General features: G+C 30.1%; 3 protein-coding genes across 4 annotated transcripts in view; 1 reads left to right on the top strand and 2 right to left on the bottom strand.

Annotated features, from left to right (window-relative positions):
• The window catches only part of LOC123009956, a 54,002-nt gene extending 38,712 nt beyond the window's left edge, over nucleotides 1–15,290 (bottom strand). The window contains exon 1 of the mRNA XM_044406552.1: nucleotides 15,170–15,290. Coding sequence (XP_044262487.1) covers nucleotides 15,170–15,245 — 76 coding nt within the window. The 5' untranslated portion in view covers nucleotides 15,246–15,290. The remainder of the gene's footprint in view (nucleotides 1–15,169) is intronic.
• A 5,931-nt stretch (nucleotides 15,291–21,221) lies between these two features.
• On the bottom strand, nucleotides 21,222–21,923 carry LOC123010367 (trafficking protein particle complex subunit 1). The gene is made up of 2 exons (XM_044407223.1): nucleotides 21,645–21,923; nucleotides 21,222–21,594 (listed from the first exon to the last, which is right to left on the bottom strand). Exons 1-2 carry the CDS (start codon nucleotides 21,741–21,743, stop codon nucleotides 21,256–21,258), a joined length of 438 nt encoding a protein of 145 aa, XP_044263158.1. The 5' UTR covers nucleotides 21,744–21,923; the 3' UTR covers nucleotides 21,222–21,255.
• An 11-nt stretch (nucleotides 21,924–21,934) lies between these two features.
• LOC123010366 (transcription elongation factor B polypeptide 3-like) lies at nucleotides 21,935–26,673 on the top strand. Of its 2 annotated transcripts, XM_044407222.1 has the most exons (6): nucleotides 21,936–22,088; nucleotides 22,145–22,283; nucleotides 22,334–23,272; nucleotides 25,372–25,553; nucleotides 25,600–26,027; nucleotides 26,086–26,673. In XM_044407222.1, exons 2-6 carry the CDS (start codon nucleotides 22,194–22,196, stop codon nucleotides 26,295–26,297), a joined length of 1,851 nt encoding a protein of 616 aa, XP_044263157.1. In that variant the 5' UTR covers nucleotides 21,936–22,088; nucleotides 22,145–22,193; the 3' UTR covers nucleotides 26,298–26,673. The 2 variants fall into 2 exon arrangements, with proteins under 2 accessions (XP_044263156.1, XP_044263157.1); XM_044407221.1 differs by having other exon boundaries at nucleotides 21,935–22,283.
• The last annotated feature ends 939 nt before the right edge of the window (nucleotides 26,674–27,612 follow it).

Here is a 27,612-nt window from a genome sequence, read left to right as displayed (position 1 = left end):
TCGTTTCACCTATCTGGAGATATTCTCAATTTTTTTTATAAATATGTACATATAGTTTATTTACTATAAAAAAATTATTTTAAATAAACATACAGGGTGCGCCAGAACTCGCGTCCCAGAGAAAAATGCCATGAAAGGTACGATACAAGAAACATAGAAAAAATCTTTAAAAAAATCTAGGTATCTATAAAAATTTCGAAGTTATAAGGGTTTGAATTTTGCACTTTGACTATTTATTTCTCTTGAAAAAATAATTTTCCATTTTTTTTGCTATAGGCTATTAGAAGAGGAAACGAGAAAGCTGTATTCTAAGTTGTAACTCTGTTTAATGTTATTTGTGGCTTTTATTGGCAAATTTTTTTGTAGTTTTACTAATAATTATAAAAATACAAGATCATCAGTATCATTAAATAGACATAATAAAATGTCAAATGTAAAAAATAAATGTCAAAATTTTTTGACAAATACAATTTTAAAGATTTTTTCCATATTCCTGGTATCTTATCTTACATATATTTTTTCTGGGGTGCGAGTTCTGGCGCATCCTGTATACCTAATGTAAAAAAAAAATGTTTCCAAAAAACATTAATTTTTTAAGCCTTATTTCTATACTATTTTATTTCTGTTATTTTTTTTGCAATATACATATTTACAGATATTGAAAATCTAGCCTTTTCAAGTTTCTAATGGTTCTAATAGTATCCAGCATTTACTGTCAAAACATTAAATTAGACATCTTCGTATCTGAGCTTTAATAATAATCAACCTGAACCGATGTAATGTCGGTGTCAGTTTTGCAAAGCTCATCTCCGCCAATTTTTAATTCACCGTCGACGCTGATATGCTTAATTAAATATTTGACGGAAATTTCAATCATTCACAAAAACGGGAAAAGACATTTTAATTAACATTTCTTTTGAAGCATTTCTGTTATTCTGAAAAAATTCGGCTTACAGCAACCTTGAACTTGAAAGCAATTTAATAAAGCTAATGCGAGACGTCGTGTTGGGAATCGGATAAAGAATTGAAGATGCTGGGAAGGCAAGAGAAACAACGATAATCCCAACTTCCGTGTTGTGTTGTATTAAGCGAGACAGGTAATAGATGTGTAAAGTTTTATAATTACAAAAAGTGGTAAAGTAATTGTCGAAAAGTTGAGAAGAAAGTGAAATATTGATTTATAACTCCGGATTTTTTTGTGTAATAAAGAGTATTAAATTTAGCAACAATAGCACACTTATCTAAATTACTTTATCCATTTAAGGCTGACTTGTGTCAAACTCAATTTGATATACTCGTAAAATGGATGAAATAAGTTTAAGATCGATTTATCGCACGTTTTCGGTATTCACATTCCGGATGATTCGACTAAAAATATCTCAAAACTTGCAACAAAAATAAAATTTTCAATTTATTTTGTGAAGCCAAACCGTAGAAATTAAACAATCTAAAAAATTTTTTATCAATTATATAGAATGTTTGAGAAACAAATTCCAACAATATACTGCACTTATTAATAATATTAATCACAATACATTATAGAAATCCAAGTAAGAAAACAAAGTTTAAATGTTGCTACTAAAAAATAATAAAAATTTTTTTTCTGATAACAAATTTTTAAATTAAACTTCTACTACTACTTAATGTAACATTTTTCAAATAAATTTTCTATTTTGTTTTCGAGTTCTACAGAGTGAATATGAAGTATGAAACCAAGCGTTTTTTTTTAATCATTCGCCACCAGAATTATTTTATTATATTATATAATAAATTAATATGAATTAAAGCAATATAAAAAAATGTGATCGTAATTTGAGAAGCAAATTTTGTTTAGTTTTTGAGTTATGCAATTATTTTTGTCAAAATTGCAATTTATTCATAAAAAAATTTGAAAAAATTAAGTAGATAGTTGATTATAAGCTTCTTAAAAAAAATTGTTTAAGAGTGGGTTGCTATTTAAAAAAATATTTTTTTGTATAACTGAAAAACAAGAGAAAATTTTGAAAAATGTTATTCTTGATAAAACACTACATTTGTATAGTACTTTATCATGAATTAGTTTTTACAAAAAATAAATAGTGGAAGCAAAAAATTTGGTTCCATACTTTTTATATCCTGGTCCCTGTCTTTTTATTATATGACAATGTTTCTCATAATTTTAAGTCCTTTATAGAACAATTACAAAGTCTTAACCAAATTTCCTTTTTTTTAATAACATTGATTAGCATCAATTTTGATATTCGAAATATTTATAACTCCTTTTATAGTACGTTATATTTCTTTTGCTTCATAAATAAAAGCCAAAAACGTTACATTTTAACTGACTACATAATTTTTTTGCATTTATTTCAATACAGAGTGGCGTATGATTTAAGTTGACAGCATTCAATAATGTGGACAAACGTTACTGCAACAGACTTTTGTAGTTAAGTAAACGACAAATCTGAAATATTAATTTGGCAACACTGTCAAATTTGAAATTCAAAATCACAATGACGCTATGTGAAAATTAAAATCTGTTTTTACATAATTTAATATTGTCAACTTAATGTTAAAGTCACAGTCCACTTTGATTACGTTTCAATTTTCACAAAATGTAAATAAATAGTAGATTACATATTGAGGTGGGAGGTGCGTCATTACCAATACAAAATAACGGCGCCGTTAGCAATAAGCGATGATAAAGAACATAGAGAAATTATAAAATTTTGAAAAACATGACATATGACAGTTCAGTTTTTGGGTTAGGAAGTGGCCATTTCTTATTCTGAACTGTTTACAGGGTGTGCCAGAACTCGCGCCCCAAAGAAAAATTTCAAGTAAGATAAGATACCAGGAACATGAAAAAAATGTTTAAAAAATTCTATCTGTCAAAAAATTTTGACATATATTTTTTGACATTTGACATTTTTTCATGTCTATTTAATGATACTGATGATCTTGTATATAATTTTTTACAATTATTTACAAAAGGTACATAAATTTTGCCAATAAAAGCCACAAATAACATTGAACCGAGTTACAATTTAAGATACTGTTTTCTTGTTTCCTCTTCTAATAGCCTGTAGCAAAAAAACTTGGAAAATTATTTTTCCAACAGAAATAAGTAGAATCAAAGTGCAAAATTTAAACTTTTATAACTTCGAAATTTTTATAGATAAAATTTTTTTAACATTTTTTCCATGTTCCTGTTATTTTACCTTATATGGCATTTTTCTCTTTTGCGCGAGTTCTGGCGCACCCTGAATATCAATTGTTAAAAAAAGTTGAAATGCCTTACTTTACAACTTTCCACATGCAAGGTAATTTGACTATTATTTTATGATTGTGAATAAACTCTTATGTCATTTGAAAGCACAATGATTCTACAGAAAAAACATGTTTTAATTAAAAATTTTAGTGAAAGAGATAAAAGCGTTCGAAAACTGAATTTTTAAAATGTTTATTTATAGTTGAAAAGTTTTTAAAACGTGTGTTTTAAGTTTATTCAAACAGTAATTTTAAGCAAAGAGTTTGAAATTTTAATTTCACGCTTAATTAATACGTGTTCCAAAATGATTTTCGTCTAGTTGTCTATGGATTTTTCCATATAACATGAAAAAATATTGAATCTAATTAACCTTAAATGTTAACTTATTTCGATTGAAAGCTGTTACTGTTGACAAAACTATCTTGATCAAAAAGAATAGAGCGACACAGAAAAATTTAATAATAATAATAATTTAATAATTTTAAAACACGTTGTATGATATTAATTAATAGAACAAAAATAAAGTCAGTTAACTGAAAACAATATTTTTTGTAATTTTGTTTGCCCAATAAAACAAATACGTAGATTAACACTGGCTCAATGTTGCATTACTAATGCACAAACTAGCAGCTTTGTTGATGGTTTTCCTATTTCCATTACGAAACTTGTATCGAAATCTCCTGACTCCTCTCTGGGATTCCCCCAGCTCGCATGTGCAAACAAGTCGATAGCTCTAGAGGGAAATCTAACGTCCGGTCTGAGGTCAAACATTTGTAATCGAATTTGTCGACTTGTAAACTGTTATTAATAAGGCAGAAGAATATGCGAAACATCACCCTCACCGAGTTACGACGCTCTCTAACGAGGTTGGAAAGATTACAAACTTCATTAACTGTTCCCTTTTATATAATCCGTTTAATGTAGCGTCGCCCTCGAGTTTCTTTGGAAAATGCGTTTGAGAACAGCATTTAATTACTTTAGTTGACCGCATGTTTACTTTGGCTAGTCGTAATCTCGGCACTCCTTTTGTAAAGAAACTAAAGTGAATTGGATTGGATTCAAATCAAAGTAATCTCGGTAAAAATGGCAACGCCGCGATTAAGTCGCCATCTTTTTCACGCCGCCATGTTAATGGAAAATCGATAAGTAATTAGAACCGCGATCGTTGCTTGTGGCGACTAATTTGACGTTTAGTAAGCAACACGACACTGATTTAATCATCAATCATTCTCGGGTTTCAACCAAAATAAATATTTCACACTGTATACAAAATGCACGACTCTTTCGCAACATAAATCACGATTTTTTGATATAGAAAAAAACTCACTTATACCCTTTTATCCATTTACGACCTTTGTTAATCGATGTGAAGCCGAAAAAGATACGGATATCTCGGGGCAAATGGAGTTGAAAATAAAAACGTTAATGCAATATTGTTTGGGTGAAAAACGTTGGCAGGCCTGTTGCATTGTACGTGTCATACTAGACATGAATATAAACCAGTTACACGCTAATGTTATTAAAGTCCGGTTTATGTTGCAAAAAACCTTTAAAAATCCAGTCTTTTAATTGTAATAGGTTTAATTATAAATTTTTGATCTTTTAAGCACTTTAAAGATTTGCTTAAGACAAACTGAGTTATACATTTTTGTTTATTTCGACTGCTGCTATTATCTCGTTAAATTTTTTCATAACTTTTAGAGTTATCCTGCATGTAGGTATTGTTCCAAACTTTTCTCGCCTAAAATTGGGTTGTTAATGGCAAAACATTGATTAGTTAAAAAAAACGTTTGAAGTAAAGTCCCTTAACGTTATTGAAACAAAATATGTAGTAATATAATAATTATTTGATACAGAGTGCGTTAGTACTTACGCCCCAGAGAAAAATGAGATGGAAAAAATTATATCTATAAAAATTTCGAAGTTATGAGAGTTTAAATTTTGCACTTTGACTCTATTTATTTTTGCTGAAGAAATAATTTTCCTACAGGCTGTTAGAAGAGGACACAAAGAAGCTGTAACCTAAATTGTAATTCTGTTTAATGTTATTTGTGGCTTTTCTTGACAATTTTTTTTAACATTACATTTTTTCCATATTCCTGGTATTATACCTTACTTGAATTTTTTTTCTAACACACCCTGTATAATACCTGTCTCTTTAATCTCTTCACTGCAAATATATTTTATAAGTTTCATTGTCTGTGTCTACTTACGAGTGCCGTGATCAAAATATCTCGTTTTCGACATTTAAATATAAATTTAACGGCAAATAACTTTTTTAATTTGTTTAAATTTGTTAGACTATTGATTTATAATATTATATTTTGTCGCCCGGCGCATCCACCATTTCTGTAAATGTTAAAAGTGTTAATTAGTAGATAACGTAATAACCTCAACGTAAATTAATACAAAATAATATACACTGCATTGTTCCATTATTAAAAGCACTGCCATTTTATTTGCTATGTTAAAAGTCCTAATTTACCTACTGCCTTTGATGCATCCATTTAGTGCAAAAAATAAATAACAGCAAGCTAATACAGAGTGTTACGGTTTTTTGTTACTAATTTAAACAGGTAATAAAATATTCAATTTTAAGACAAAAGTTTTCTATAAACATGTATCGAAAAATATTATGTTAGGAATGTTTTTTTTTAACATTACAAAATTTGGTACAGTTGATAACCTTTATTCTCCTAAACGAATTCAAAAATAAAGTGTTGAAATTTTTAATGAAAAACCTTCTAAACTGGAAGGGCATAGGGTAGGAAGAACCCTAACTATTTTGCAATTTTCAGTAAACAAATTTTAATTTCTATAATTTTTCACAAAATAAGGTTTCTTGATTCACTTACCATTTTTGTGTAAAATTTATGTTACAGACCAAAAACAGCATATAAATTTGAAATTAAATATGTTTTACTCTACACTCTTCCAATTTAGGACGCCCCTGAGTCATTTGATCTTTGAATTTGATAGTATTTTTCGATAAAGTTTATAGGAAACTTTTGCCTTAAAATAGAATATTCTATCACATGTTTAAGTTTGTAACAACAAAAACGGAATACAAGAACACTGTATAAATTTATACAAACTTCTACTAATTAGAATTAAAGTCTTTTCTAAATTTGGTGGTTACTTATAAAAAAAATATTATATTACATACCGAGTAGTCACAAATGTGTCATTTTTCTAACGTTTGCGGATAAATTTACTTAATCAACTTTCGGAATTAGGTACAAAATAAATAGTTTTTATTTGGTCTGTTTATAAAACTTTAAAATGTGTTTGTAACAGCTTGATAACCATCTAAACAAAGCATATTTTTGACTAACATCAAAACTTTATATTTTATATTGAATAATTAAAATTTTAATTTTAATTCGTGACTGATCTAGATATAAATTGTTTAAAATAATAAAAATAGTTTGTAAAATAGTACTTTTTCGCACTCATAAGTGAAATCATCCAAAAATTGACAAAATAGTCCAAATTCACATTTTCGCATCGTTAATGTAATAATACGAAATATAAAAATATCAGAAATCTATTTCAGCTACATACAGGGTGTCTCATCAAGTTGAAAAAGTCCATTAGTGACCTTTAAATGGAGAAATTAAAAAACAATGTATAGTAGGTACATTGATAGATACTAATCTAGTGCATCACCTAAAATTATTTTCAAACATACAGCATGTCCCAAAAATAAGTTACGATACAAACTTGTGTTTTTTTAAATAAAACACCGTATGTTGCTTTGCATTTTTGGATGTAGCCTTTCAAAACAATGTTTTTACGCTAAACTTTTATTAGTCGATTTTGCTTAGTTTTAAAAACAAGAAGTTTTTTTGACGAAAACATGCACTTTTTTAAAATTAAAAAAAAAACTAAGACTTCTGCAAAGAAGAAAGTACAAAATTTTAAACTTTAGCAATTTTTTAGTGTTTTGCATTTGTAAAGATTAAGAAATTATGAAGTTTGTTAAAAGTTAAAATAAAAAAATTTAAATAAAACACCCTATTTTTTATTTTTGCATCTAATAGATTGATAAATTGTCTATCTAAAAAAAATAATTTTTAATGTCTGGAATTGATAAATGAAAAAATAGTTAACATTCAATATTAATTGTAGCAACAATGCCTATCAATATCTGAGCATTGTTGATACTATGACAACCATAGTAATTCCACCACGGATTACTTATCCCTTGATTTATCCAGAGTTAAAAGACGTTATAAATACTGAAATTCAAATTATTTTATTGTAAAAATAAAAAATAATGGATTCAGTTTAACACAAATGTGATTATTAAGTGATATTTCTTTCATCTCTTGTGCAACTGTGCACTTTTTGGCTACTGAAACAACAGTATTTTTTTTTAATGTTTAACGTTAAATATCTTTTTAGTTATTGATCATAAACACCTAAAAGTAAATAATTTTAGAAAGACAATAATAATCCTTGAAATGCAAAAACAATAAATAGGGTGTTCCATTTAAATTTTTTTATTTATTGAACTTTTAACAAACGCCTTCATTTTTTTATCTTTTGCAAATGCAACACACTAAAAAAATGTTACAACCTTATAGCTTGTACCTTCTTCTTTGCGGTAGTAAAAAAATATTTCTAGATGTCTTAGTTTTTGTGTAATAAATTTTTTAAAAGTGCATGTTTTTGTCAAAAAAACGTCTTATTTTAAAAACTAATCAAAATTGACCAATAAAAGTTTAGCTTAAAAACATTGTCATAAAAATCTAGATCCAAAAACGCTTAGAAACATTTGGTGTTTTATTTAAAAGAAGACAAGTTTTTATTGAAACTTATTTTTGAGACACGCTGTATAGCTGAAAATATTTTAGGCGGTGGACTAGATTAGTATCTATCAATGTCCTATATATTTTTTAATTTTACTAATTAAATGTCACAAATGGACTTTTTCAACTCGCTGGGACACCCTGTATGTTTGTTCCTTAGAGAACACTAAAACGTAATAAAGCGGAGATAGCTTTGTAATAACTAGTTATGCAGGTAGTTCTACTATTATAAAGCACATTTCGTATACATACCATCTTAGAGATTTTTTCCCAAAGCTCAAGAAGCAATTACCCAACTATTCTCAACAAAACTTACTAGAGCAGAGGATAGACTGGATGGTAAATTCTCATTAAATATAGTTCCTCATTCATGATATGCAAACTGTAGGTGGTCTTCTTAATCTCATGCAGATGTAGACATGTTAGATAATAAATAATTTATATCGAAAATAGTTAAAGCAGGATTGACATTACATGTTCGACCTAAGGGTTAATCGATAAAACGTGGGTATGGTAATATTGGATACTATAAATATAGCCCTATTACTTACTTGTGATTTCTTCCGTGATTTTGCTCATCACAGAAATAGATTTTTCCAATACTTGAGATTTTGTTGTTTGTAGTGACAAGAAATGGTGAGTGCGCAACCCCAACTATTTTGCATTATTTTTTTGTGTATAAAATTTTTAATCATTTGAATTGGTTTGCATAATCTGTGATTTTTTATGTCGTCTGCTTGAATAAAATAATCGAAAATGGTGCATTTACATTATTCCATTCATTGATATTCAACAGTGCATGAATATTAATAGCACAAGACTGCTACCACCTTTGTAAATAAAATCCCTATTCATAACAGTATTAAACATCAAAGTCGTTAATTTTTGTTTAAAAAAACATAGAAAAGCCATTACGAGTATTAAATCACTAATAGCCGGATAAAACCAAAAAAAAACAAACCTTTTTATATAAATCTGGCACTACTGTTTGTTTAACAGCGTTGCCAACCTAGTTTAAACATCAAAAACGAAATTACTTCTTTAATTATTCAAGTCGGAGTGCACAAATTATTTACGCTCAAACTTCTTACAAATTCATCGTGTAAATGCTGGAAGCTAAAGACACTTGAGAGAATTTCACTTCAATTCTTTAGAGTTTTCGTAAAATTCTTGTTCAGTGGAAGGTCACTTAGTTTACTTAAAACTCAAATAGATTGGATACAATACAAACGTCAGAAGATTCTGCTTTACGTTGGTATTTTATTAGAAATTTAACTTTTCCTTTTGATGAGAGTTTTCAAGAGAAATGTTAAAAATGAGCGTGTTTCGAAAGAGCGAAACAACAATTCAACAAAAGCTGATGCTTTTACACTTTTAATCAAATTGTTAAAGGCGTAATAAAGGTAATTTATATTTTTGAAGATTTTCCTTTTCTTTAAAAGCTTTTAATTTAACATTTTAAATTTTATATCAAAGAACCGAGTAATTTACAAAAAAGTTCTTATGTCGTGAGAAGAACTTAAAACTTGAAAAATTTGAAAAACGTTTAAATTTTGTAATCATATTTTTAAAATTTCTAAAATATTTCTTTTATTTCTAAAAAACTTGATCAATTAATATTTATAGTTTTTCGAAAAATCACAAATTTTTTGTTTTTATTTACAATTCTGTTATATTTAGAATAAAAATTTACAAAATTCCCAATTTTCAATAGAGTAATTTCTAAAAAATTACAACCTGAAAATTTCAAGACAAGATTGTAAATTAGAGTAGGAGGTGATTAAAGTCCTTCAGATGTCAGCGGAAACTTTGACAAGTTTGAGTTTTATTCCTTTTGAGTGAAATAATGTTTACTTTAGAGCAGAAAATTTTTTTTGCTGTGTAAGAGGAAAACGGTAGATGGTCATTTTCACTTTCAGTTTGTATGGAAAATTTCCAGCCCAGATTCCCAGCTAATGTGTTGCCAACTGTAGAATTTAATCGACGCCTACTCTAATTTATTTTTTATTTGATCGCACGGTACTTCCTTGTTTTTACAAAAATAACTGTTTTTAATTATGTACTTTGCTGTTTCAAACTTAAAATATGTAATTATACAAGGTGCGCCAGAACTCGCGCTCTAGAGAAAAATGCTATGTAAGATAGGATACCAGAAACATGAAAAAAATGTTTAAAAAATTCTATCTGTCAAAAAATTTTGACATTTATTTTTTGACGTTTGATATTTTTTATGTGGATTTAATGATACTGATGATTTTGTATATGGTTTTTTATAATTATTTAGTAAAAGTACAAAAATTTTGCCAATAAAAGCCACAAATAACATTAAACAAAGTTACAATTTGTATCCTTTTCTAATAGCCTGGTGCAAAAAAAACTTGGATAATTATTTTTTCAACAGAAATAAATAGAGTCAGTGCAAAATTCAAACTGTCATAACTTCGAAGTTTTTATAGATAGAATTTTTTTTACATTTTTTCTATGTTTTTGGTATCTTACCTTACATGGCATTTTTCTCTGGGACGCGAGTTCTGGCGCAGCCTGTATTTAAAAAAAGAACAAATATACCAAAATTTTGATAAAATAAAAGATTTTTAAAAATGGTTTTGAAACGTGGAGGAAGCTTGAAAATAAACAATCTTAATTAATTTCTCTCATCAAAAGTATTAAGCTCATTATGAACATTCTTAGAAACGACAACATTAATTACCTTAACAAAACATAAAACATGAGAACAAACTTTAAATGTTAAAGAGAAAGCTGAATAGTATCGATAGGAAATTTTAATAATAATTTTATTTAATGTTATTTAAGATTTTGTTCTTGTTTTCATTTTTAACATTTATTAAATATTTATTAACAATTCTAAATAAAAACAATAAATTTAAAATTTCACTGCGTCCTTTGACTGAAATTTTGTGTCCAAAAATCATAAACCAACTTAATTATGTTTTTCATTTTACAGTTGATGTTAAATGGTGTCACTTATTTCACTTCAAATTCACTTGTTTCTTTTTCAAATTGCTTGCAGTTGGCAAAATAATTCAAATCCTTTCGAACTCTCGCAAAATTTCCGGTCAATTACGTCCTGTCGACTCAAAAAAAATCCCATTGATCCGTGACGAATCTCCTCGGGCGACATTTGCATGTCTCAATTTACCTCCTGTCAGATACGAATTATTCCCCAAAAGCTCGTTTTCAAACGCACCGACTATGCACTAATTGCGGTTTGTAACTCCCTCGTGTATTAAATAACGAATTTATAACATTTTCCCTAATACACAACGAATTAACTGCACCACATCTCCTGTCACTGTACGATTTTATTAAAATTTTAGCATTTTGTAATCGCTTAATTTCACTTTATGCCTACACAAAATCATTTTATTTTAGATGAAAACTTGGAAATTAGGGAAGCTTTTAAGGGCGGTACATAGCGGCTTTGAGTACATTAATTAACGCTTTGGGTGTGTGGGTGTGTTTGTGCTTGAGAACATAAAATGTGAGAATTATTTGCGTATTTTATTTTGTTATGTAATTTTACTATACAATAAATACCAAATTTAAAGTAACTCTCATTAAACATTAACAGTTTATAGCAAAAAACAATCACAATCAATGTAAGAAAACCAGATAAAAAATAATACAATTTGATATACAGGCTGTTCGGTCCAAGTCGCCCCGGCTGATAACACCTAAACTTACTTCTTTTTTTCAAAAAGTAAATATTTGAGTAATAATATTCATTCTTGGCTTTCTTAATAAATGTATCAAATTTTTTTAGCACATCCGGTGTTGCCGGAAATGCTACCAAATTTAGTTTTTCAAATGGAACACCTATGTTTTTTTTTCCTCCAAACAATAATAATTGACATGAAAGATACGGTAAACCACTATTTATTACATTTTGCGTAACACAATGCAATCAGAAAACATCTTAAATCTTTGAATTTTATAAGGAAATTGGTTGCGTAGCCTGATTTTTAATTTTAAAAGAAAGGTGTGAATAAAAAATGCTTGGATACAGTTTAATCGTTGGTTTGACAAATCTAATTTGTCAGTTATGATAAGCGAGTTCTCTTATGGAAACTCTTGGATTTTCTTCGACTGATAACAGAACATTCAGATTTCTATTTTCTTGTTCTTCACTAAGAACCGCGGATTTTTTAGTTTTAAGAAGCAAACCTGTTCGTCTCAGTTGTTTTTCAATTCGACTAAATTTCCAACGATTTGTGTGAACTCTATTTGAGTATTTTTCTCTATACTGTCTTTCAGCTTCCGCTCTCTTTTATTGCACTTAAAAAACACTTCAAGCTGATCTACCAATTCGTCGTAATTAATATCATTCATTATTAAAGGTCTCAATAAGATTTATTGACAAATTAGGCTTTGTCAAACCAACAATTAAACGGTATCCAAGCATATTGCTTTTTGCATGAATACCTTGACAAGTAACATCCGCCTACGTTCCAAATTTCCAATGAAATTCAAAAATTTAAATTGTTTTCTGAGTGCATTATGTAAAGTAAAATGTAATAAATAGTGGTTTACCGTATTTTTCATCCCAATTATTATTGTTTCGAGCAAAAAAAACATAGGAGTTCCATTTAAAAAACTAAATTTGGTAGCATTTCCGGCTACACCGGATGTGTTAAAAAAATTTGATGCATTTTCTAAGAAAGCCAGGAATGAATAGTATTATTTGAAAATTTAGTTTTTGAAAAAAAAAAGTAAGTTTAGGTGTTATCGGCCGGGGCGACTTGGACCGAACAGCCTGTATATTTTTTAACTCTCTCAAAAATAGCTATTTACGGACTCATTAAATAAGTTGTTTTGAATTCAAATAATTATTATGGGTACTATTTTTAATTTTTAATTAGTATTTGCGAGAAATGAATCAAACACAACAAGAGGTTTGAATGTGATTTTTTAGAAGTTTTAACAAAAACCTAGAAAGTTTGTGCGGACTCGGCTTCGCCTGGTCCAGAAGCATCTACGATTCGTCGGCATAAACTGTTTTTAGGTATTTGTAACAAAAATAGTATATTAAAAAACGCGTTTTGTAAAACAAGTTCTGGTTTATAAAAAAACGAGTTTCCACACTTATGAAATATGTTTTTTATGATATTTTTTCTGCGTTTTACGTATTTTTTTAGCATAAAAATCGATTTTTAAAAATTTAGGAACTTTTGCCTTACAAGATGGAGGTTGGTTATAAATGTCACAAGGTTTGAGAAAAATTTGTTATTTGAAGTGTCAAGTCTCGAGTAGTTTTCAGAATTTTGTTGAATTGACAATGAATACTGCAAATATTTCATGCACGCCACCTGAAATAAGAGAAATCGCTCAAAACGCTGCTGAAAATTTACTAAATTGTACTAGTCTATTTCAGTACCCGAATTGGTGTTGAAATGGCTCATTAAAGTATCGGTTTTGGTATCGAAATAAGCTTTCTTTCATAGGCAAAATAGAAAAAAAAACTATTTTTGAGACTGCAGTGTTGTATTTCCAAAATTTTATAAAAGGTTTTTTGGTATTTTGAGTTTGACAAATTAATTGTGACAGTACACATTTTTTTTTAATTATTTGATCATAGGATATAAATGTGAAAAATTACAACACTTATTACAAAAATTCACTAATAAAAAATATTTGGTTCTTAGATAAAAAGTTAAAAAACTAATTAATGTCATAATATACTCAAAAATTGTTTTGTTTAGTTTGTTGAATTTTTTTTATTTAGTATAGCATTGAATTATTACCTTTAATTATTTTTGGAACACTTTTTTTTGTTTCTCAGTATTATAACCAAAGCCATTGAGCTTGCTAATATTATTATATTGGCGATTAGCTACCTAGTTTCTGTCTCTAAATTACAAAAAAATAGTTTGAGATTCAATTTAAAATCAATTTTTTTCTATAAGAATAAATACCTATGTATTGTCAGATTTCATCCTAGATTTTTATATAAGCAATGTAAAATTAATGTTATTCTACTTATTGTATAAACCAGTACTCATCTTCAAGTCTGAGTATAGGCTCGAACGTTTTTGAGACACTCTGTATTAAGGGTAATAGCCAAATAGAAAAACACATTTAAAAAAATGTTACTCTGTTACTATTGTTATCATTGAAAAAATAATATACACACAAAATTGAGTCAAAAATAACACAAAGTTTGGTGACCAACTAAAAACCTTATTACACAATTATACAGAGTGCGAAAGAACTCGCGCCCCAGAGAAAAATGCCATATAAGGTAAGATACCAGAAACATGAAAAAAATGTTAAAAAATTCTATCTATAAAAATTTTGATGCTATGAGAGTTTAAGTTTTGCACTTTGACTCTATTTATTTCTGTTGGAAAAATAATTTTCCAAGTTTTTTTGCTACAGGCTATTAGAAGAGAATGTATCCTAAATTGTATCTCTGTTTACATTAACATTAATTTGTGGCTTTTTTTAATTACAAAAAAACGTATACAAGATCATGGGTATTATTAAATAAACATAAAAATGTCAAATGTCAAAAAATAAATGTCAAAATTTTTTGACAGATAGAGTTTTTTAAACACTTTTTTCATGTACCTGGTATCCTGTCTTACTTGAAATTTTTCTTTGGGGCGCGAGTTCTGACACATCCTGTATATTTACTGCAGCGTTTTTTGTCAATAAAATCCACCAAGTAGCGCAGCGAAAAAAATAAATTAGAAAAAAACATACTTCGCTTTAATTTAATCTCGATATTTTAAAATAAATCACACGTGTGCAAAGATGGTAGATTTATTAATGTAGGAGAGGCTCTCAAATGTAGATGTGTGATTCAAACATAAATGATTTGAATATAGCAAAGTTTGTTTAAAACGTTTAGATAAAGCACAAAACTTAATTATTCGTCCATAAATATTCCACCTTCGGTCTAACTCTTTGAAAATACATTTCCGGAATATAAAGCATGAATTATTTTCCTCCGCCTAATTAAAATGCAACAGCACGTCCCTAACATCAACCTTCTTCAAATGAAAAAAGCACAAAATTATCAAAAACAGCCCCACATTATCAATTTTCATTCTTTTTGTTTTCAGATAAGTGACACTCAACTCACCGCTGTTGTTGTTGTTGAGTGTGTTGAGTAACGCGGCCGCGCTCGTAAGCTTCGTCCTTCGCAGGATCCAAAACATGTCCTCGGCAGGAGCAAGGACTAACTGGCGGCGAAACGCGCGCGCTTCACGTTTTACCAGGAGTTTTCAAGCACCGACTCACGCACAGGTGCCTCCTGGAAAGCCACCAAACGGTGGATGATTTTATGAGAGTTTTTTATTTACAATTTCGATGATGGAAAAGCAGTGAAGTGAATAGTGAAGCTGACAACAATGAAGCTGAAAGAGGATGCTTTTTAACTTGGCTAGAAATGAAAATTTTGCAGACATATTGTAAACTTTGTAAGAGTTTACACTTGCATACACTCTGTCAATTAACAAAGAAACAATCTCACTTATTTGTATTTAATTTTTTTTTCAATTTATTGTTTAAACTACAAAAAACATATAACAAAAATTATGGGATATTAAGATATGTTTTAAAACTAATTATTTCAAAAAACATCTTCTACAATAATAACACTCCGTATTTAAAACTTTACCAATGATACATAATAAGTATACCGGGTGGCCAGAAAGAAAACGCTTTAAATAGCGATTTCAAATTATTAATTTAAAATATCAAATCTACGTTAACCTTGTTTTTAAACATACCAACAAAGATCTTGTATGGGAGTATCGATCCTCTATTCTGTAAATTTACAATCCTTAGGGTGGGTTTATAGAAGCCGAATTAAATATTTGATTGCAATTAAATTTAATTCGTTTCGTGATTGGTTGAATTTTGATGAACAAGCAATCAGATTTTAGAATTTTGAAGTTAACCGCAATTAACTTAATTTTGATTTAATTCACTTTCTGTAAATCTAAGTTTAAACTGCAAAATTGCTCTTCTAATTAAATATTTTTGGCGACACCTCTAACAGTTGACGTAGATTTTCCAATAAGTTGAACTTCCAATTTATGCAAACAGATAGCTATCTTTGGAAACTCTTTTTTTTAGAATTTTTTCCATGCTCGTTTTTTTCCCGATAACAGATCAGAATTATCTCTAAATTAGACTTCGTTAAATAAGATGTAATTTTTCAAAAAATCGCATAACTTCAAAACAAAATAAAACTTCATTCTCAAAACACAATCACTACTTCAAAAATTTAAAAATTAAAATTAATGCTAAGATATCGATGATCAAAGACAAAAGGATCCTTTTTCATTTAAAGTCAGATATCTCAGCGACAGATTAATGTAAAGAGAATATGCTATCCGGCCTATGCATTGATTTAACATTAAAAAAAAATCTCTACGTTCGTGGACACCACAAAAACATAAAAATTTAGATTTTTTTCTCGCGTAATTACTTAGGATTGCTTGATAACTGCAGCACAGAAAAAATATTTGTCAAAAGATCTCAAAACTAGAAACTTAAAGCTTCAAAATGTTTTTTTTTTAATCTAGATACGACTATTTTTCGTCTTTAAAAAATTTTTTGTTCCTTAAATTTTTTGGAGTAGTGTAGTACTTTAACTTTATGTTAATTATTATTATCTCAACGCAAATAATTTAAGAATTCATTTATTTACATTATACGTGCGGTAGTTATAATTTTATAGCGTAAAGTTTTAATATTGAATCTCGAAGCGAACCTGAGAGTTTTAATAAAACTGAATGCTGTAATAGTATATTACATAACAAGCACGGCAAGTGATAAATAATGCACAAGCGGGAAAGTTGCGCACGAGGCGTTAGCCGAGTGTAGACAATACCGCGAGTGCGTTAGACACTTTCCTGCAAGTTTTGTACACTATTTTTCCTACGACTATAAATAATTGTTTCCTTACGAACATTTTTTTTTCATAACGATTTATTTTTTATAATGGGTACAAAAATACGTTGAATAACGATTTATTTTTTATAATGGTTACAAAAAAAATACGTTAAATAAAAAAATTATTCGAGTGTGAATTGTGCGTTAGATTTCTAACACACAGTGCGAAAATAAATCGCACAGGTTTGCCTATTGCCAATTTTCGCGCATATGAAAGGAAGTAGGGGCAAGACGGGGACCTTAACGTTTGAAGTCGAATAAAAAACTAAATATACATCACAGAAGTTCGAAACTCTATTTATCAACTTAATCAGTGTTCTCTCTATTAGACTATAATAAAAAAAATAACAAAAATTATTATTTTTTTTTAAATAAGGATAAAAAAAACAAAAATACTTATACCCCATCTTACCCCACCCTTGGGGTAAAATGGGGTCCCCCATTGGGCAAGATGGGGTACTACAGTTTTAAAGACATCGTCGTCATCGACGCCAACGCAGCCCCAATGTGCCCACTTTCCACATAGCTGACATGTGATCCATCCTTCTTTGCTGTACCAATTATCTTGGATCTCGATTTGGGCACAATAAATAATCCAGTTTCATCACAATTTTAAATTTTATCCGGAGTAAATTTATATTCATCCAGAGCTTTTCCTAACAGTTCAAAAAACTTTCCCACCGACACTCTATTAAATCCCGCAAGTCCAGCAGCAGAAGTATTTTCTGGTTTCCGAAGACTTATTTCTGGATGAAGCTTAAGAAATCCCTTAACCTAATCTGTACCAGCTTTTGCCTTGACTTCACTGAACTTATATTGCTTATTATTGACAACTGCCAATTGATATGCCCCGTACCCCATTTTGCCCCAACGGGACCTTGTAGGTAAAAAAAAAATCATTTTATAAATGAACAAGTAATCGTGTAAATAACTATGTAGTTTAAAATCAAGTTTAAAGTACAGGAATTGCAATGAAACGATGTTGTTTACATCACAACCTATGTATTTCTGACAGTCACGTTCGAAACACAATAGAAAAATAAAATCAAATAATTAAAAAAATATTTTTTACTCACAGCAACGTTATGTGTTATGCTCAGGTTCTCGCTTTTGCCGCAGTGAAAAGTTTTGAGATACTTCTACAAAATGACGTTAAAAGTTTTATCAAAACTGTTTTTGTTTTTGAGATATAGTGGGTCCCCATCTTACCTCGCTACCCCATCTTACCCCTCCTGCCCCTAGGTAATTGTGCGTTATGATCTAATTTCGTATATGGTCGTGGGAAAAATACCTAACGCGCAAATAATGCACAAAACAAATGACAAGTCTATGCGTTTACTATTTTCACCACGAGAATTCTCTTAGTATTAATGGACTTTATCTATCATAAAGTATCTTTTTTTCAGAGTCTCTGGAAGCCTCAAAAATTTCTTGTTATTTTACAGCACTGCGCGTGCGAAATTGCACAAATGCTTTGTGAAAATCAAATACTGTAGCTGTCAAAAATGTGTTAAAATGTCAATTTCAGTTGTCAAAATTAAAAAAGCTCTTCCATACTTATGTAGTATGTCTACTGGGTGCTGGGTGATTTTCAGGAATGTGCAAATATTCTAACAGATGATAGTAGAACTCAAAAGAAGTTAAAAAAGTTAATTTGTCTTCCAAATGTTTATAGTTTTTGAGATACAGAAAGTTTTGTTCGGACACAATTTAAATTTAAATCACTGCTATTTCTAATTTGTAATTTTAATATTTTAATCACCACAACTTTACTTAATATACAGAATAAGTCAAGTTAAATTTATTTTATTTATCTTTGTATAATTAAATTTTCCTATTTGTCCTTTAATAATTATTCTAGTTGTCTTTATAGTTTTTTACAAAATTACAAGCTACCTTGACATTTAAGTATGTCCATAACTAAACCTAGAACTTGTTCCAAATCTGGTGGCGAACTGACGTTGTCAAAAATGACTCAATTTTGACACTAAACATGTGTTTACTATTAAAAAAAATATTGTTCATAGGCGTCGTATGAAATAATATTTCAAAACCACTGTTATTCTTTAAAAAATTATAATAAGTAGGTACTCGTACATAAAATGAAGAATGATGAACGAATTATTAAATTTTTAACGCACGGAAAGAATTTTCAAAAATGATATTCCTAACAATCCTTGTCTTCAAAATTTTTAGAGAAAAAAAGTACGCCCATGTATTTTTTTATCTTAACCAAGTGGGCGCACTCCAAGTGTCTTTTCTGTCACTGTCAGTTCGCCACCAGATATGGAATGAGCTCTACAAATAATACGAATTTATAAAAAAATAATTTTTTAATTAAGTTTTTATTCAAAAAAATGTACGAAAAACCCAAAAATTATTTTATTCGGTAGGAGAATTGTGCAATATTCGTAGTGTTATAACCCAAAGCTTTTATAAATTTAAAAATCTTAAGCCGTAAGCAAAAATATTCTTTTCTGTTATTCCTTTGTTTTTTAAAATAAATGTTTGTATTTTAACAGACATAATTTTTAATCCATTGTCTTTTCAAATGCAGAAATTAAAATCGTTATCTCAAAACGTTCCCGAGATGAGAAGACTTGTTTTTTTCACCCACATACGATATTTGCAAAATAATATCGGTCACTAAACGTAGCAATCGGATTTATTTTGTAATAATCCTTCTAAGATTATGGATTTAAAAGTCGCCCAACTTTGATATATTTTTTAATATTGCAAAAAGTTGCAACCAACCACATATTTTACATTGAAAAATAACACTAATTTTTCAAATAGATGATAGTCCTCTAAAGTTTCGTTACGTAAATACAGGGTGATAAAGTTTTATGATAAAGATAAAAACTAAAATCCATTAGTTCCACTAAAACCACTTAAGATATTTTTATAATATTTGATGGGCTTTGTGCGCCATTTATTTATTTTCTGGCAATTTGGTACTTTATTTTTACTCTTACCAGTGGCGTGGATATTTTTTTGTTAGAGTTTTGATGTAGAATATGTGGTGGCAAACAGCCTGTATAATATACAAAGAAAATTAAATCCTGCGTTTGCAGTTTTTGGTAACTTATTGTCGCCAACCCTTGACATTTTTCTCTGGAGCGCGAATTCTAAAAAACTGTATATTTAACGGAACTAAATGCACAAATTCTGCTATTCAAAGTTAACACTTTGTATGTAACTATTTTTTACTATCATTGTACATTTTCATTCAATTTCTGTTTGTAGTAATAAAGCTATTACACATTGTGCTTTGAATAAATTATTTGGAACATTAAAAGCGAATTTTAATGCCTCGGCATTTAAATATTTTTCAACTGGAAATTTGAATAAAAGGAATTGTTTGCAACTGTGTACTAACAAAAAAATATACAATTATAGAGAAAAACAATACTTCATATAATTTATTTTAGTGACACTTCTTTTTTGTTCAAAAAAAGACAGCTTTTTATGAATCCAATTTATCTCAACCCCCACACACCAAAGTATGCTTTTCCTTCCGTTCTTTACCTAATTTAATTCGTTACTTTGTACTTTTCGCTCCAAAAATAACTAACTTGACCCTATTTACAGTTACTTTTCTCCCTTAAATGCCGACTTCCTGCAAATCCGCCCTTACCACAAATTCCAAAGCTAAAATTCTCATAGTGGAAATTATAGTAAGTAAAACATTTGTTTGTAACAATAAATTGTAATTACACAGTCTCTTGAACTTGTCGTGATTAAACGACTTGTGCGAATGCGTTTAAATTAAACTCCGGCTCGCTTATTACATTCCACTTTTTTAATCGAAGTTTTCCGAATTGTGCAATTTCATTTCAGGAACACATTATTTAAATCAGAGCGACTTTAATAGATTTTACTCACTTAATCGTGATTGATGTAAGGTAATCAGTTTGTAAGCCCCACTATTCTCTTTAATGGGTCATCAATTTAATGAAGGAATGGAATAAAGATTCTCTATTAATAGAACTCCACCAATGTAAAGCTTACTATTAGCGATTTCAACAATTTAATAAAATGTTTGGTACATGTCGAGCTCACCCACTTCATAGTTAATTAAATTAAACACCATTTCCGTTTACAGAATCCCTCTGAAACCCTCTTAACAAATTAAACCTTAAGTTTTAATTAGGTTTATTATCCAACTTAGATCAGGATAATAAAATAAAATTAATCAAATGAAACAGTTTGGTTACAACAGAAATAAAAACTCTCATACAAAAAACCATTTATTAATTAACAATGTTACAAAGCCTTTGATAGATAAATAGGTGACTGTTTTATAAACGTATCAAGCTTAGTTTTAAACAGTTCGGATTGAATGGGTTCAGATAAGTGAACTAGAGGATTTTTGACTACATATTCAACATACACTTGACTATAAATCTGTTGCAACAACTCTCTCACACCTTGTGCATTTGTGTCTGTGTTTAGTACGAATTTTAAGCCTGACGGAGTTTCCAAAAAGTGGAGCGTATATTTCGACGTCTTGTAGTATAGAAAACCTTCTTTCGTATCGATTGGGGAGATTTTACCGACAAAAGACTTGATTGAAAACAACATCCCATACATTAATTTTCCCTCCTTAAAATCACAAAAATCAAAATTTTGTACGGGTTGGGAGAAGGTCCTACCTCTTCTCGGGTCATCCCCGACTGCTTCAGCCGATTCCACTCATTGTAATAAAGCAAAGTGCCGTTTTTATCAAAGATGTAAATATTATAGACTGTCATTGTGACAGCGACGTAACCTCACTTTTGACGAAACAAATAAAATTTTCTCTTTCTTTGAGTGTTACTCAAAATTGGGCTATTTTTAAATAAAATGCATCGTGTCGTAATTAGTGACCCTCGGACGATTGAAAATTATTGATTAATTTTTTTAATTACGCATGATCGCGTCCTGGCCTTAGCCAATTTGACGTGTCCCTAGCTAAAATGACGTTCAGTGACAGCTGACTAAAATAAGAGTGTTGTTTGTGTTGTTCCAAAAAGTCAAAAATAACCCGTAATGGGAATAAATTGAGTGTAATTCTCGTACGATTTATTTTTTAAACCACCCATTTGTATTTACTTTACGTAATAAATGCCGAGCGAAAGCGTGCTAGCATTGACAGGTAACCATCTGTTTGTAGCTGCTTTCCGCCCAAGAACAGGCGATTTTCACGTCGTAATTGGTTTAAAATGGGCGAATCTCATGAGAATTTATTAAGAGTCGTGAGACACTGCCAGGAGTCTCTTGATAAATACACCGAAAACCGCAATGACGGCAAGGTGAGTTGGGATTTTTCGCACGTTTTTGGGGCTTAAAATGGGGGTTTCAGTTGTTGCATTACATAGAGAAGCTGTACAGGCTTCCCATCAAAGTAGTGCATTTGGAACAAACGGGGGTTGGACGTACGGTGAATGGCTTACGTAAGTTAGGGGGCGATGTGGGTGATTCGGCCAAGTCTCTTGTCGCAAAATGGAAGGAAATGGTGGTAGGGGAACAGGAAGAAGAGGAGGAGGATGACGAAGATGAGGACGAAGACGACGAAGAGGAAGATGGGTACCAAAGCGGCGAAGAACCGTCAAATGACAGCGACGATAAAGACGGTCAGGAGACAAAATCCAGAACTGAAACTCCTTCTAGTCATAGCAAACGTGATAGTGACAGGACTGAAGATAGGGAAAAAGCTAAGAAAAGTAAACAAAGTTCAAAACCAGACGGTCATAGTTCCGAATCCTCCCGAAAAGAAAAACATCGGCATAACGGACATGACAAACACAAATCACACAAAAGAAAAAGCGAGGAATCGAGCAGTGAAGAAGAAACCCCGAGAAAGCGCCCCAAGAAGGAGGAAGACAGAAACAAATCGAAACGGAGTGAAGAGGAACGAAAACACAAATCGGAAAAACATAAATCGGCGAAAAAATCGCGAGACTCGTCCTCGGATTTTGAAGATTCTTCCAAGTCTAGCAAAAAGTACGAAAGTAACAAACACAAATCGAGCAAAAAAGACGATTTGAAGAAACACGAGGAGAGGAAAAGCAAAGAAAAGAAGAGTAAAGACGAGAAAAGGGAAAAAAGTGACGATAAGAAACCCAAAAGTTCGAAAAAATTAAACGGGGGATTGGTCAGTGGGATTGATTCAGGGTCAGGGGCGAGCTTCGCGGAGGCTTTGGGAATGTGTGAACCGTCTTCGAGTAAGAATACTCCAAAGAAGAAGACGGAGAAGGTGGAAAAGACGGAGAAGAAGAGGGAAAAGTCCACAGATCAAACGGTAAATAAATGTTTTGGTAGTTTTCCTAATAACAAATGACAGTCACAGGACAACTAGCAGTTGGCCATGTATTGTTTTATAAATTACACTATTTTGATTTTTTAGAGACTTTTAACTTTTAAATGGTTTTTTAATTCGTTGACATATGACATTTTTTGACGTTTTCTGGAAATTTACTGTGAAGCAAGCTTTAACGTCAAATTTAATATTTAAAACGTCAAAATAACAGGAACATCACTGACAGCTATATGAGTGACAAGTCCAAAATGAGGTTATTATTATAGCTTGTTCCAAATTTGGTGACGAACTGACGTTTTCAAAAATGACTGAATTTTGACACTAAACATATGTTTACTATTAAAAAAAATATTGTTCATAGGCCTCGTATGAAATAATATTTCAAAACCACTGTTATTCTTAAAAAAAATTATAATAAGTAGGTACCCGTACATAAGATGAAGAATGATGAACAAATTATTAAATTGTTAACGCATGAAAATAATTTTCAAAAATTATATTCCTAACAATCCTTGTCTTCAAAATTTTTAGAGAAAAAAAGTACGCCCATGTATTTTTTTTATCTTAACCAAGTGGGCACACTCCAAGTGTTTTTTCTGTCACTGTCAGTTCGTCACCAGATGGAATAAGCTCTATCTAAAGCTGTTTCATATGTAATTGTTAACACAACGACCTTTCTGTCTTAATTTTTTTTGTACTCAGTGGGACATAAAAATACTTTTTTCTACTCCCACATCTGAAACACGGATTATCGTATATGTTTTCATTATTAATTATACACATCTTGACAAGCCGTGACTAATATGCGTATTAGTTATTAGCTTTCTGTCATTTAATTTAATTTTTAATTTAAGTAAATTTTTTGTGGTGGTCGAAGAAAAAGTATAATATGTAACATGTAGATAAACTTTTCTAAAGTGGCATTTATAGCATTAGCGACATAAAATATTATTATTAATTGTTATAATTTTGACGAAATTGTGTTTTTCTAGTTAGTTGATATTGAAACTAAAAACACATTATTGAATACAGTCCTATTGGACTAAAATAACAGAAAAATGGGCACAATTAGCTAAATAATTACTGAACTTTACTTAATTTAAAAATAACCAAAACAGATTTTTTTTTGTAATAAAGTAATCAATATTGCATTTGTGGTTAAAATTTTTGTGTTTTTAAAGTCAAGATTTCTTTGTGCTGTTTTTCTTTTATCTTTTCGCAAAAAGACTAAAGTTAGGTAACTTCGAAGAGCATTTTTAAGCTTTTTGTTATTGGTCACCACAGTTTTGTTATAATTTGAGTATTACGTTACCGCCAGTTTGTGTTTATTTTTAGTTACATTTCTTATTTTTTTATTATACCTGCATCATAATCCTAAATTAAAACACGCTGCAGCGTGTGTAATTTGGCCTTTATATCACGCTGAATTTTAAAGTTGTCTAGGTAACAAGAAATAGTGAAATGTCTGGACCAATTACAACGTGAAAAAATGTGCTTAACAACGTAAACTAGTAACTGTCTCTACGAAAACGATTCACAAACAACCTTTGATAATTTTATTGTGTAAATTCACATTTTTTCAATGCTCATAAAAGATCGTAAATGGACAGGTATAATAAAAAAATAGCGTATAACACTCGTTTATAGGCGCCTTTAAAACACTTACGACGTTAAAAGCACGACGCGTTACTCTTAAACCCGTCGTGTGTGTTTTAAAGGCTTACTTATAAACTAGTATTATAATATACTATTATCGTCACTTTAAATCACTTTTGTGATTTTTAAAACGTTTCATGTTTACATTAAAATTTATTGCATTGCAGATGAATGCATTTGTCGAGGAAGATATCCGAAATTTTTTTGGGTTCTAAAAAAAGACAAGTTATTTTGTTTTTATTTTGTATCACAGAAATGGAAAATTTGTTTTTTTGCAATATAAATTATTTATTGTAAAGTTTAGGTTACAGTGGGCCCAATGCCTGTCTGACTTTTTGTTTGGCTTTTTTTACGGAAATATAAAACTGGGTTTTTGCAGTTTTTTGTGTATTTTTTAGCCCATTCAGGTCAAGTATTAATTCCAGGTCCCCAAACTCCTTAAAGAACCGACACTGGACCCCATAGATCTCAATATTTCAAGTCTACTGCCTCCAATCACCCCCAACTATCGCCCTCTTGGCAACCTACTCTCTTCTGACAGCCACACGAAAAAATTCATGTCCGAATCTGAAGCGCTCACCAGCATTATAACCTCGAAAAATCAAAGGTACTTCCGTTTTTTCTCCTACCACCAAATAACTTTTTTCTTCCAGGACTAAAGTCTATTCCGGCAATAAAATAGGCTGTGGTAAAGTGGCCTCACTTTTCGACTTGTGTATTCGAGTCCTTCAAGACAATATTGACGCTTTGGAGTACACTGGAGGAGTCCCTTACAACGTCCTTAAACCAATTCTAGAAAAGGCCAATCCCAACCAACTCTACATCATGGAACACCACAACCCTTATCTCATTGAAGACACGGATGAATTGTGGCAATTGCACTGCCAGAAAGAATTCAGAAATAAGAAAAGAGAAGAGTTGGAGACATGGCGTGAAATGTACCTGAGATGTTTGGATGAAAGAGACGCCAAACTTAAAGCACTGACAGCAAATATAAAACAAGCCCAAGACAAGTCGCTTCCGGTCAGGATGACCAAGTTGGCGTATGTGGATGCGGTGGCGAAGCCCCCGAGAAATATAGGTTGGTATGACTGTGATATCAAATATGCAACTAACTTGGATTTTTGGGCGTTTTTCAGCGAGAAAACAGGCGAAAAATGGAACAGCCTTCGACGTCCGAAAAACTTCAGCTAAGCTGTGTTCACTAGCAACGGCAGGCGAAGCCGGAAAAGTCGCTGTCCCCAACCCCGGAAGTCGAGCCGTTGAAAGACCCTCGACTCATACCAAACCCAAAAAGGCCCCTCTCATGTTAAAAAGTATAAGTTCGTTCAAAAACAGGTTTAAAAGATAACCTAAAGACTGTGTTCGATTAGTTTTTTTATATTTTGGCTGTAAGTTTTAGATTTTTTGATCTAGGGTAGCGATTGGTTTTATTTTATTGTGGTTTCAAAATTTTGACAATTTTTGTCAAGCTATGTGATTGTAGTAATTTATATTGTATCATTTTTTTGATTTACATCATTGTGTATACTGTCATTTCGTCTCATTAAAAGTTACATTTTTTATTGTTGGTGGCAAATGTAATTATGTAAAGCACGGTTTTAAAAATAATTAAAATATTTTTATAGATTAAGTACAGCGTTAAGTAGGTGATTAAATCATAAAAAGATACATTTTGAGCACTGTATTCTTTTTACAAAGAATATATAAATAAATGATTTTAGCAAGAAAGTTTTTTATTAATCAAAACATAGCACTGAATGATTCGAAAATGAATTTTTGCTTCCAAACCTTTCAGATAAGATAAAAAATATTTTATGAGAAACATGTGATTACGCTGTGAAAAATTGAAATTTATTTGGGAATGAAAAAGTTAAAGCATCTAAACTGAGTTTCCAGTTGAGTTATTTTGAACATTTGTTTAAATAAGACAAAATAATGAAAGTTGAGAAACTCAATGGGTAACATATGCACAATATTGCATAAATAGTTTTCAAAAATTCGTTGAGTAATTGTTTACTAATCTTTACACCACTATTGTTTGAAATCTTTTTTAAGTGGTGTATCATGTTTTATTATTAATGTCTCATGAGTATAGGATTCCCCTGATTAAATCATATTTCACATTTTTCTCTATGAAACGCTTGTGCTTTTCAATTTTGTTGTGTAAAATAAACACGAAATTGTGAAATAGTGATGGAGTGATGTGAGGTAAAATTTGAATACAATTTTTGTCAGTTATGAAATTGTGTTAGCTACAAAATGTGCTTATTCACACACAAAATTATCCTGTATTTCCAATTTCCATTAATAAAATAGCATAGTTTTTAATTTTTATTTTTTCGGAACTTTCTTGTTTCGGTATGTGACTATTAAAAGATAAAAAATATTTACACTTTGTTAAACCTATAATTTTGGGTTTTGATAATGAAGATGAAATAGTATTTGAATTTTTTCTTATAAAATTTAGTTGTTTCTCACTAATTTTTGTAACGAAATTTTTTCCAATATGGAAAACTGCGTTTAAAATTCATAAAAGAATATGTAACAGGATATGACTTGAATAATTAAGCAAACGTCAAAAGATTAGAGTAAAATATGACCAGTAAATAATAATGAGGTTATTTACCTTATTGATCTCAAATGTAGCAAAATTTCTATGAATG

This window comes from Tribolium madens, unplaced genomic scaffold (assembly GCF_015345945.1).
Source record: "Tribolium madens isolate multiple individuals breed KSU strain unplaced genomic scaffold, Tmad_KSU_1.1 Scaffold_7;HRSCAF=85;Tcas5.2_LG10, whole genome shotgun sequence".
Classification (NCBI taxonomy): Eukaryota; Metazoa; Arthropoda; class Insecta; order Coleoptera; family Tenebrionidae; genus Tribolium; species Tribolium madens.
The sequence above is the reverse complement of the archived record's forward strand: the minus strand, read 5'-3'. Positions and strand labels throughout refer to the sequence as shown.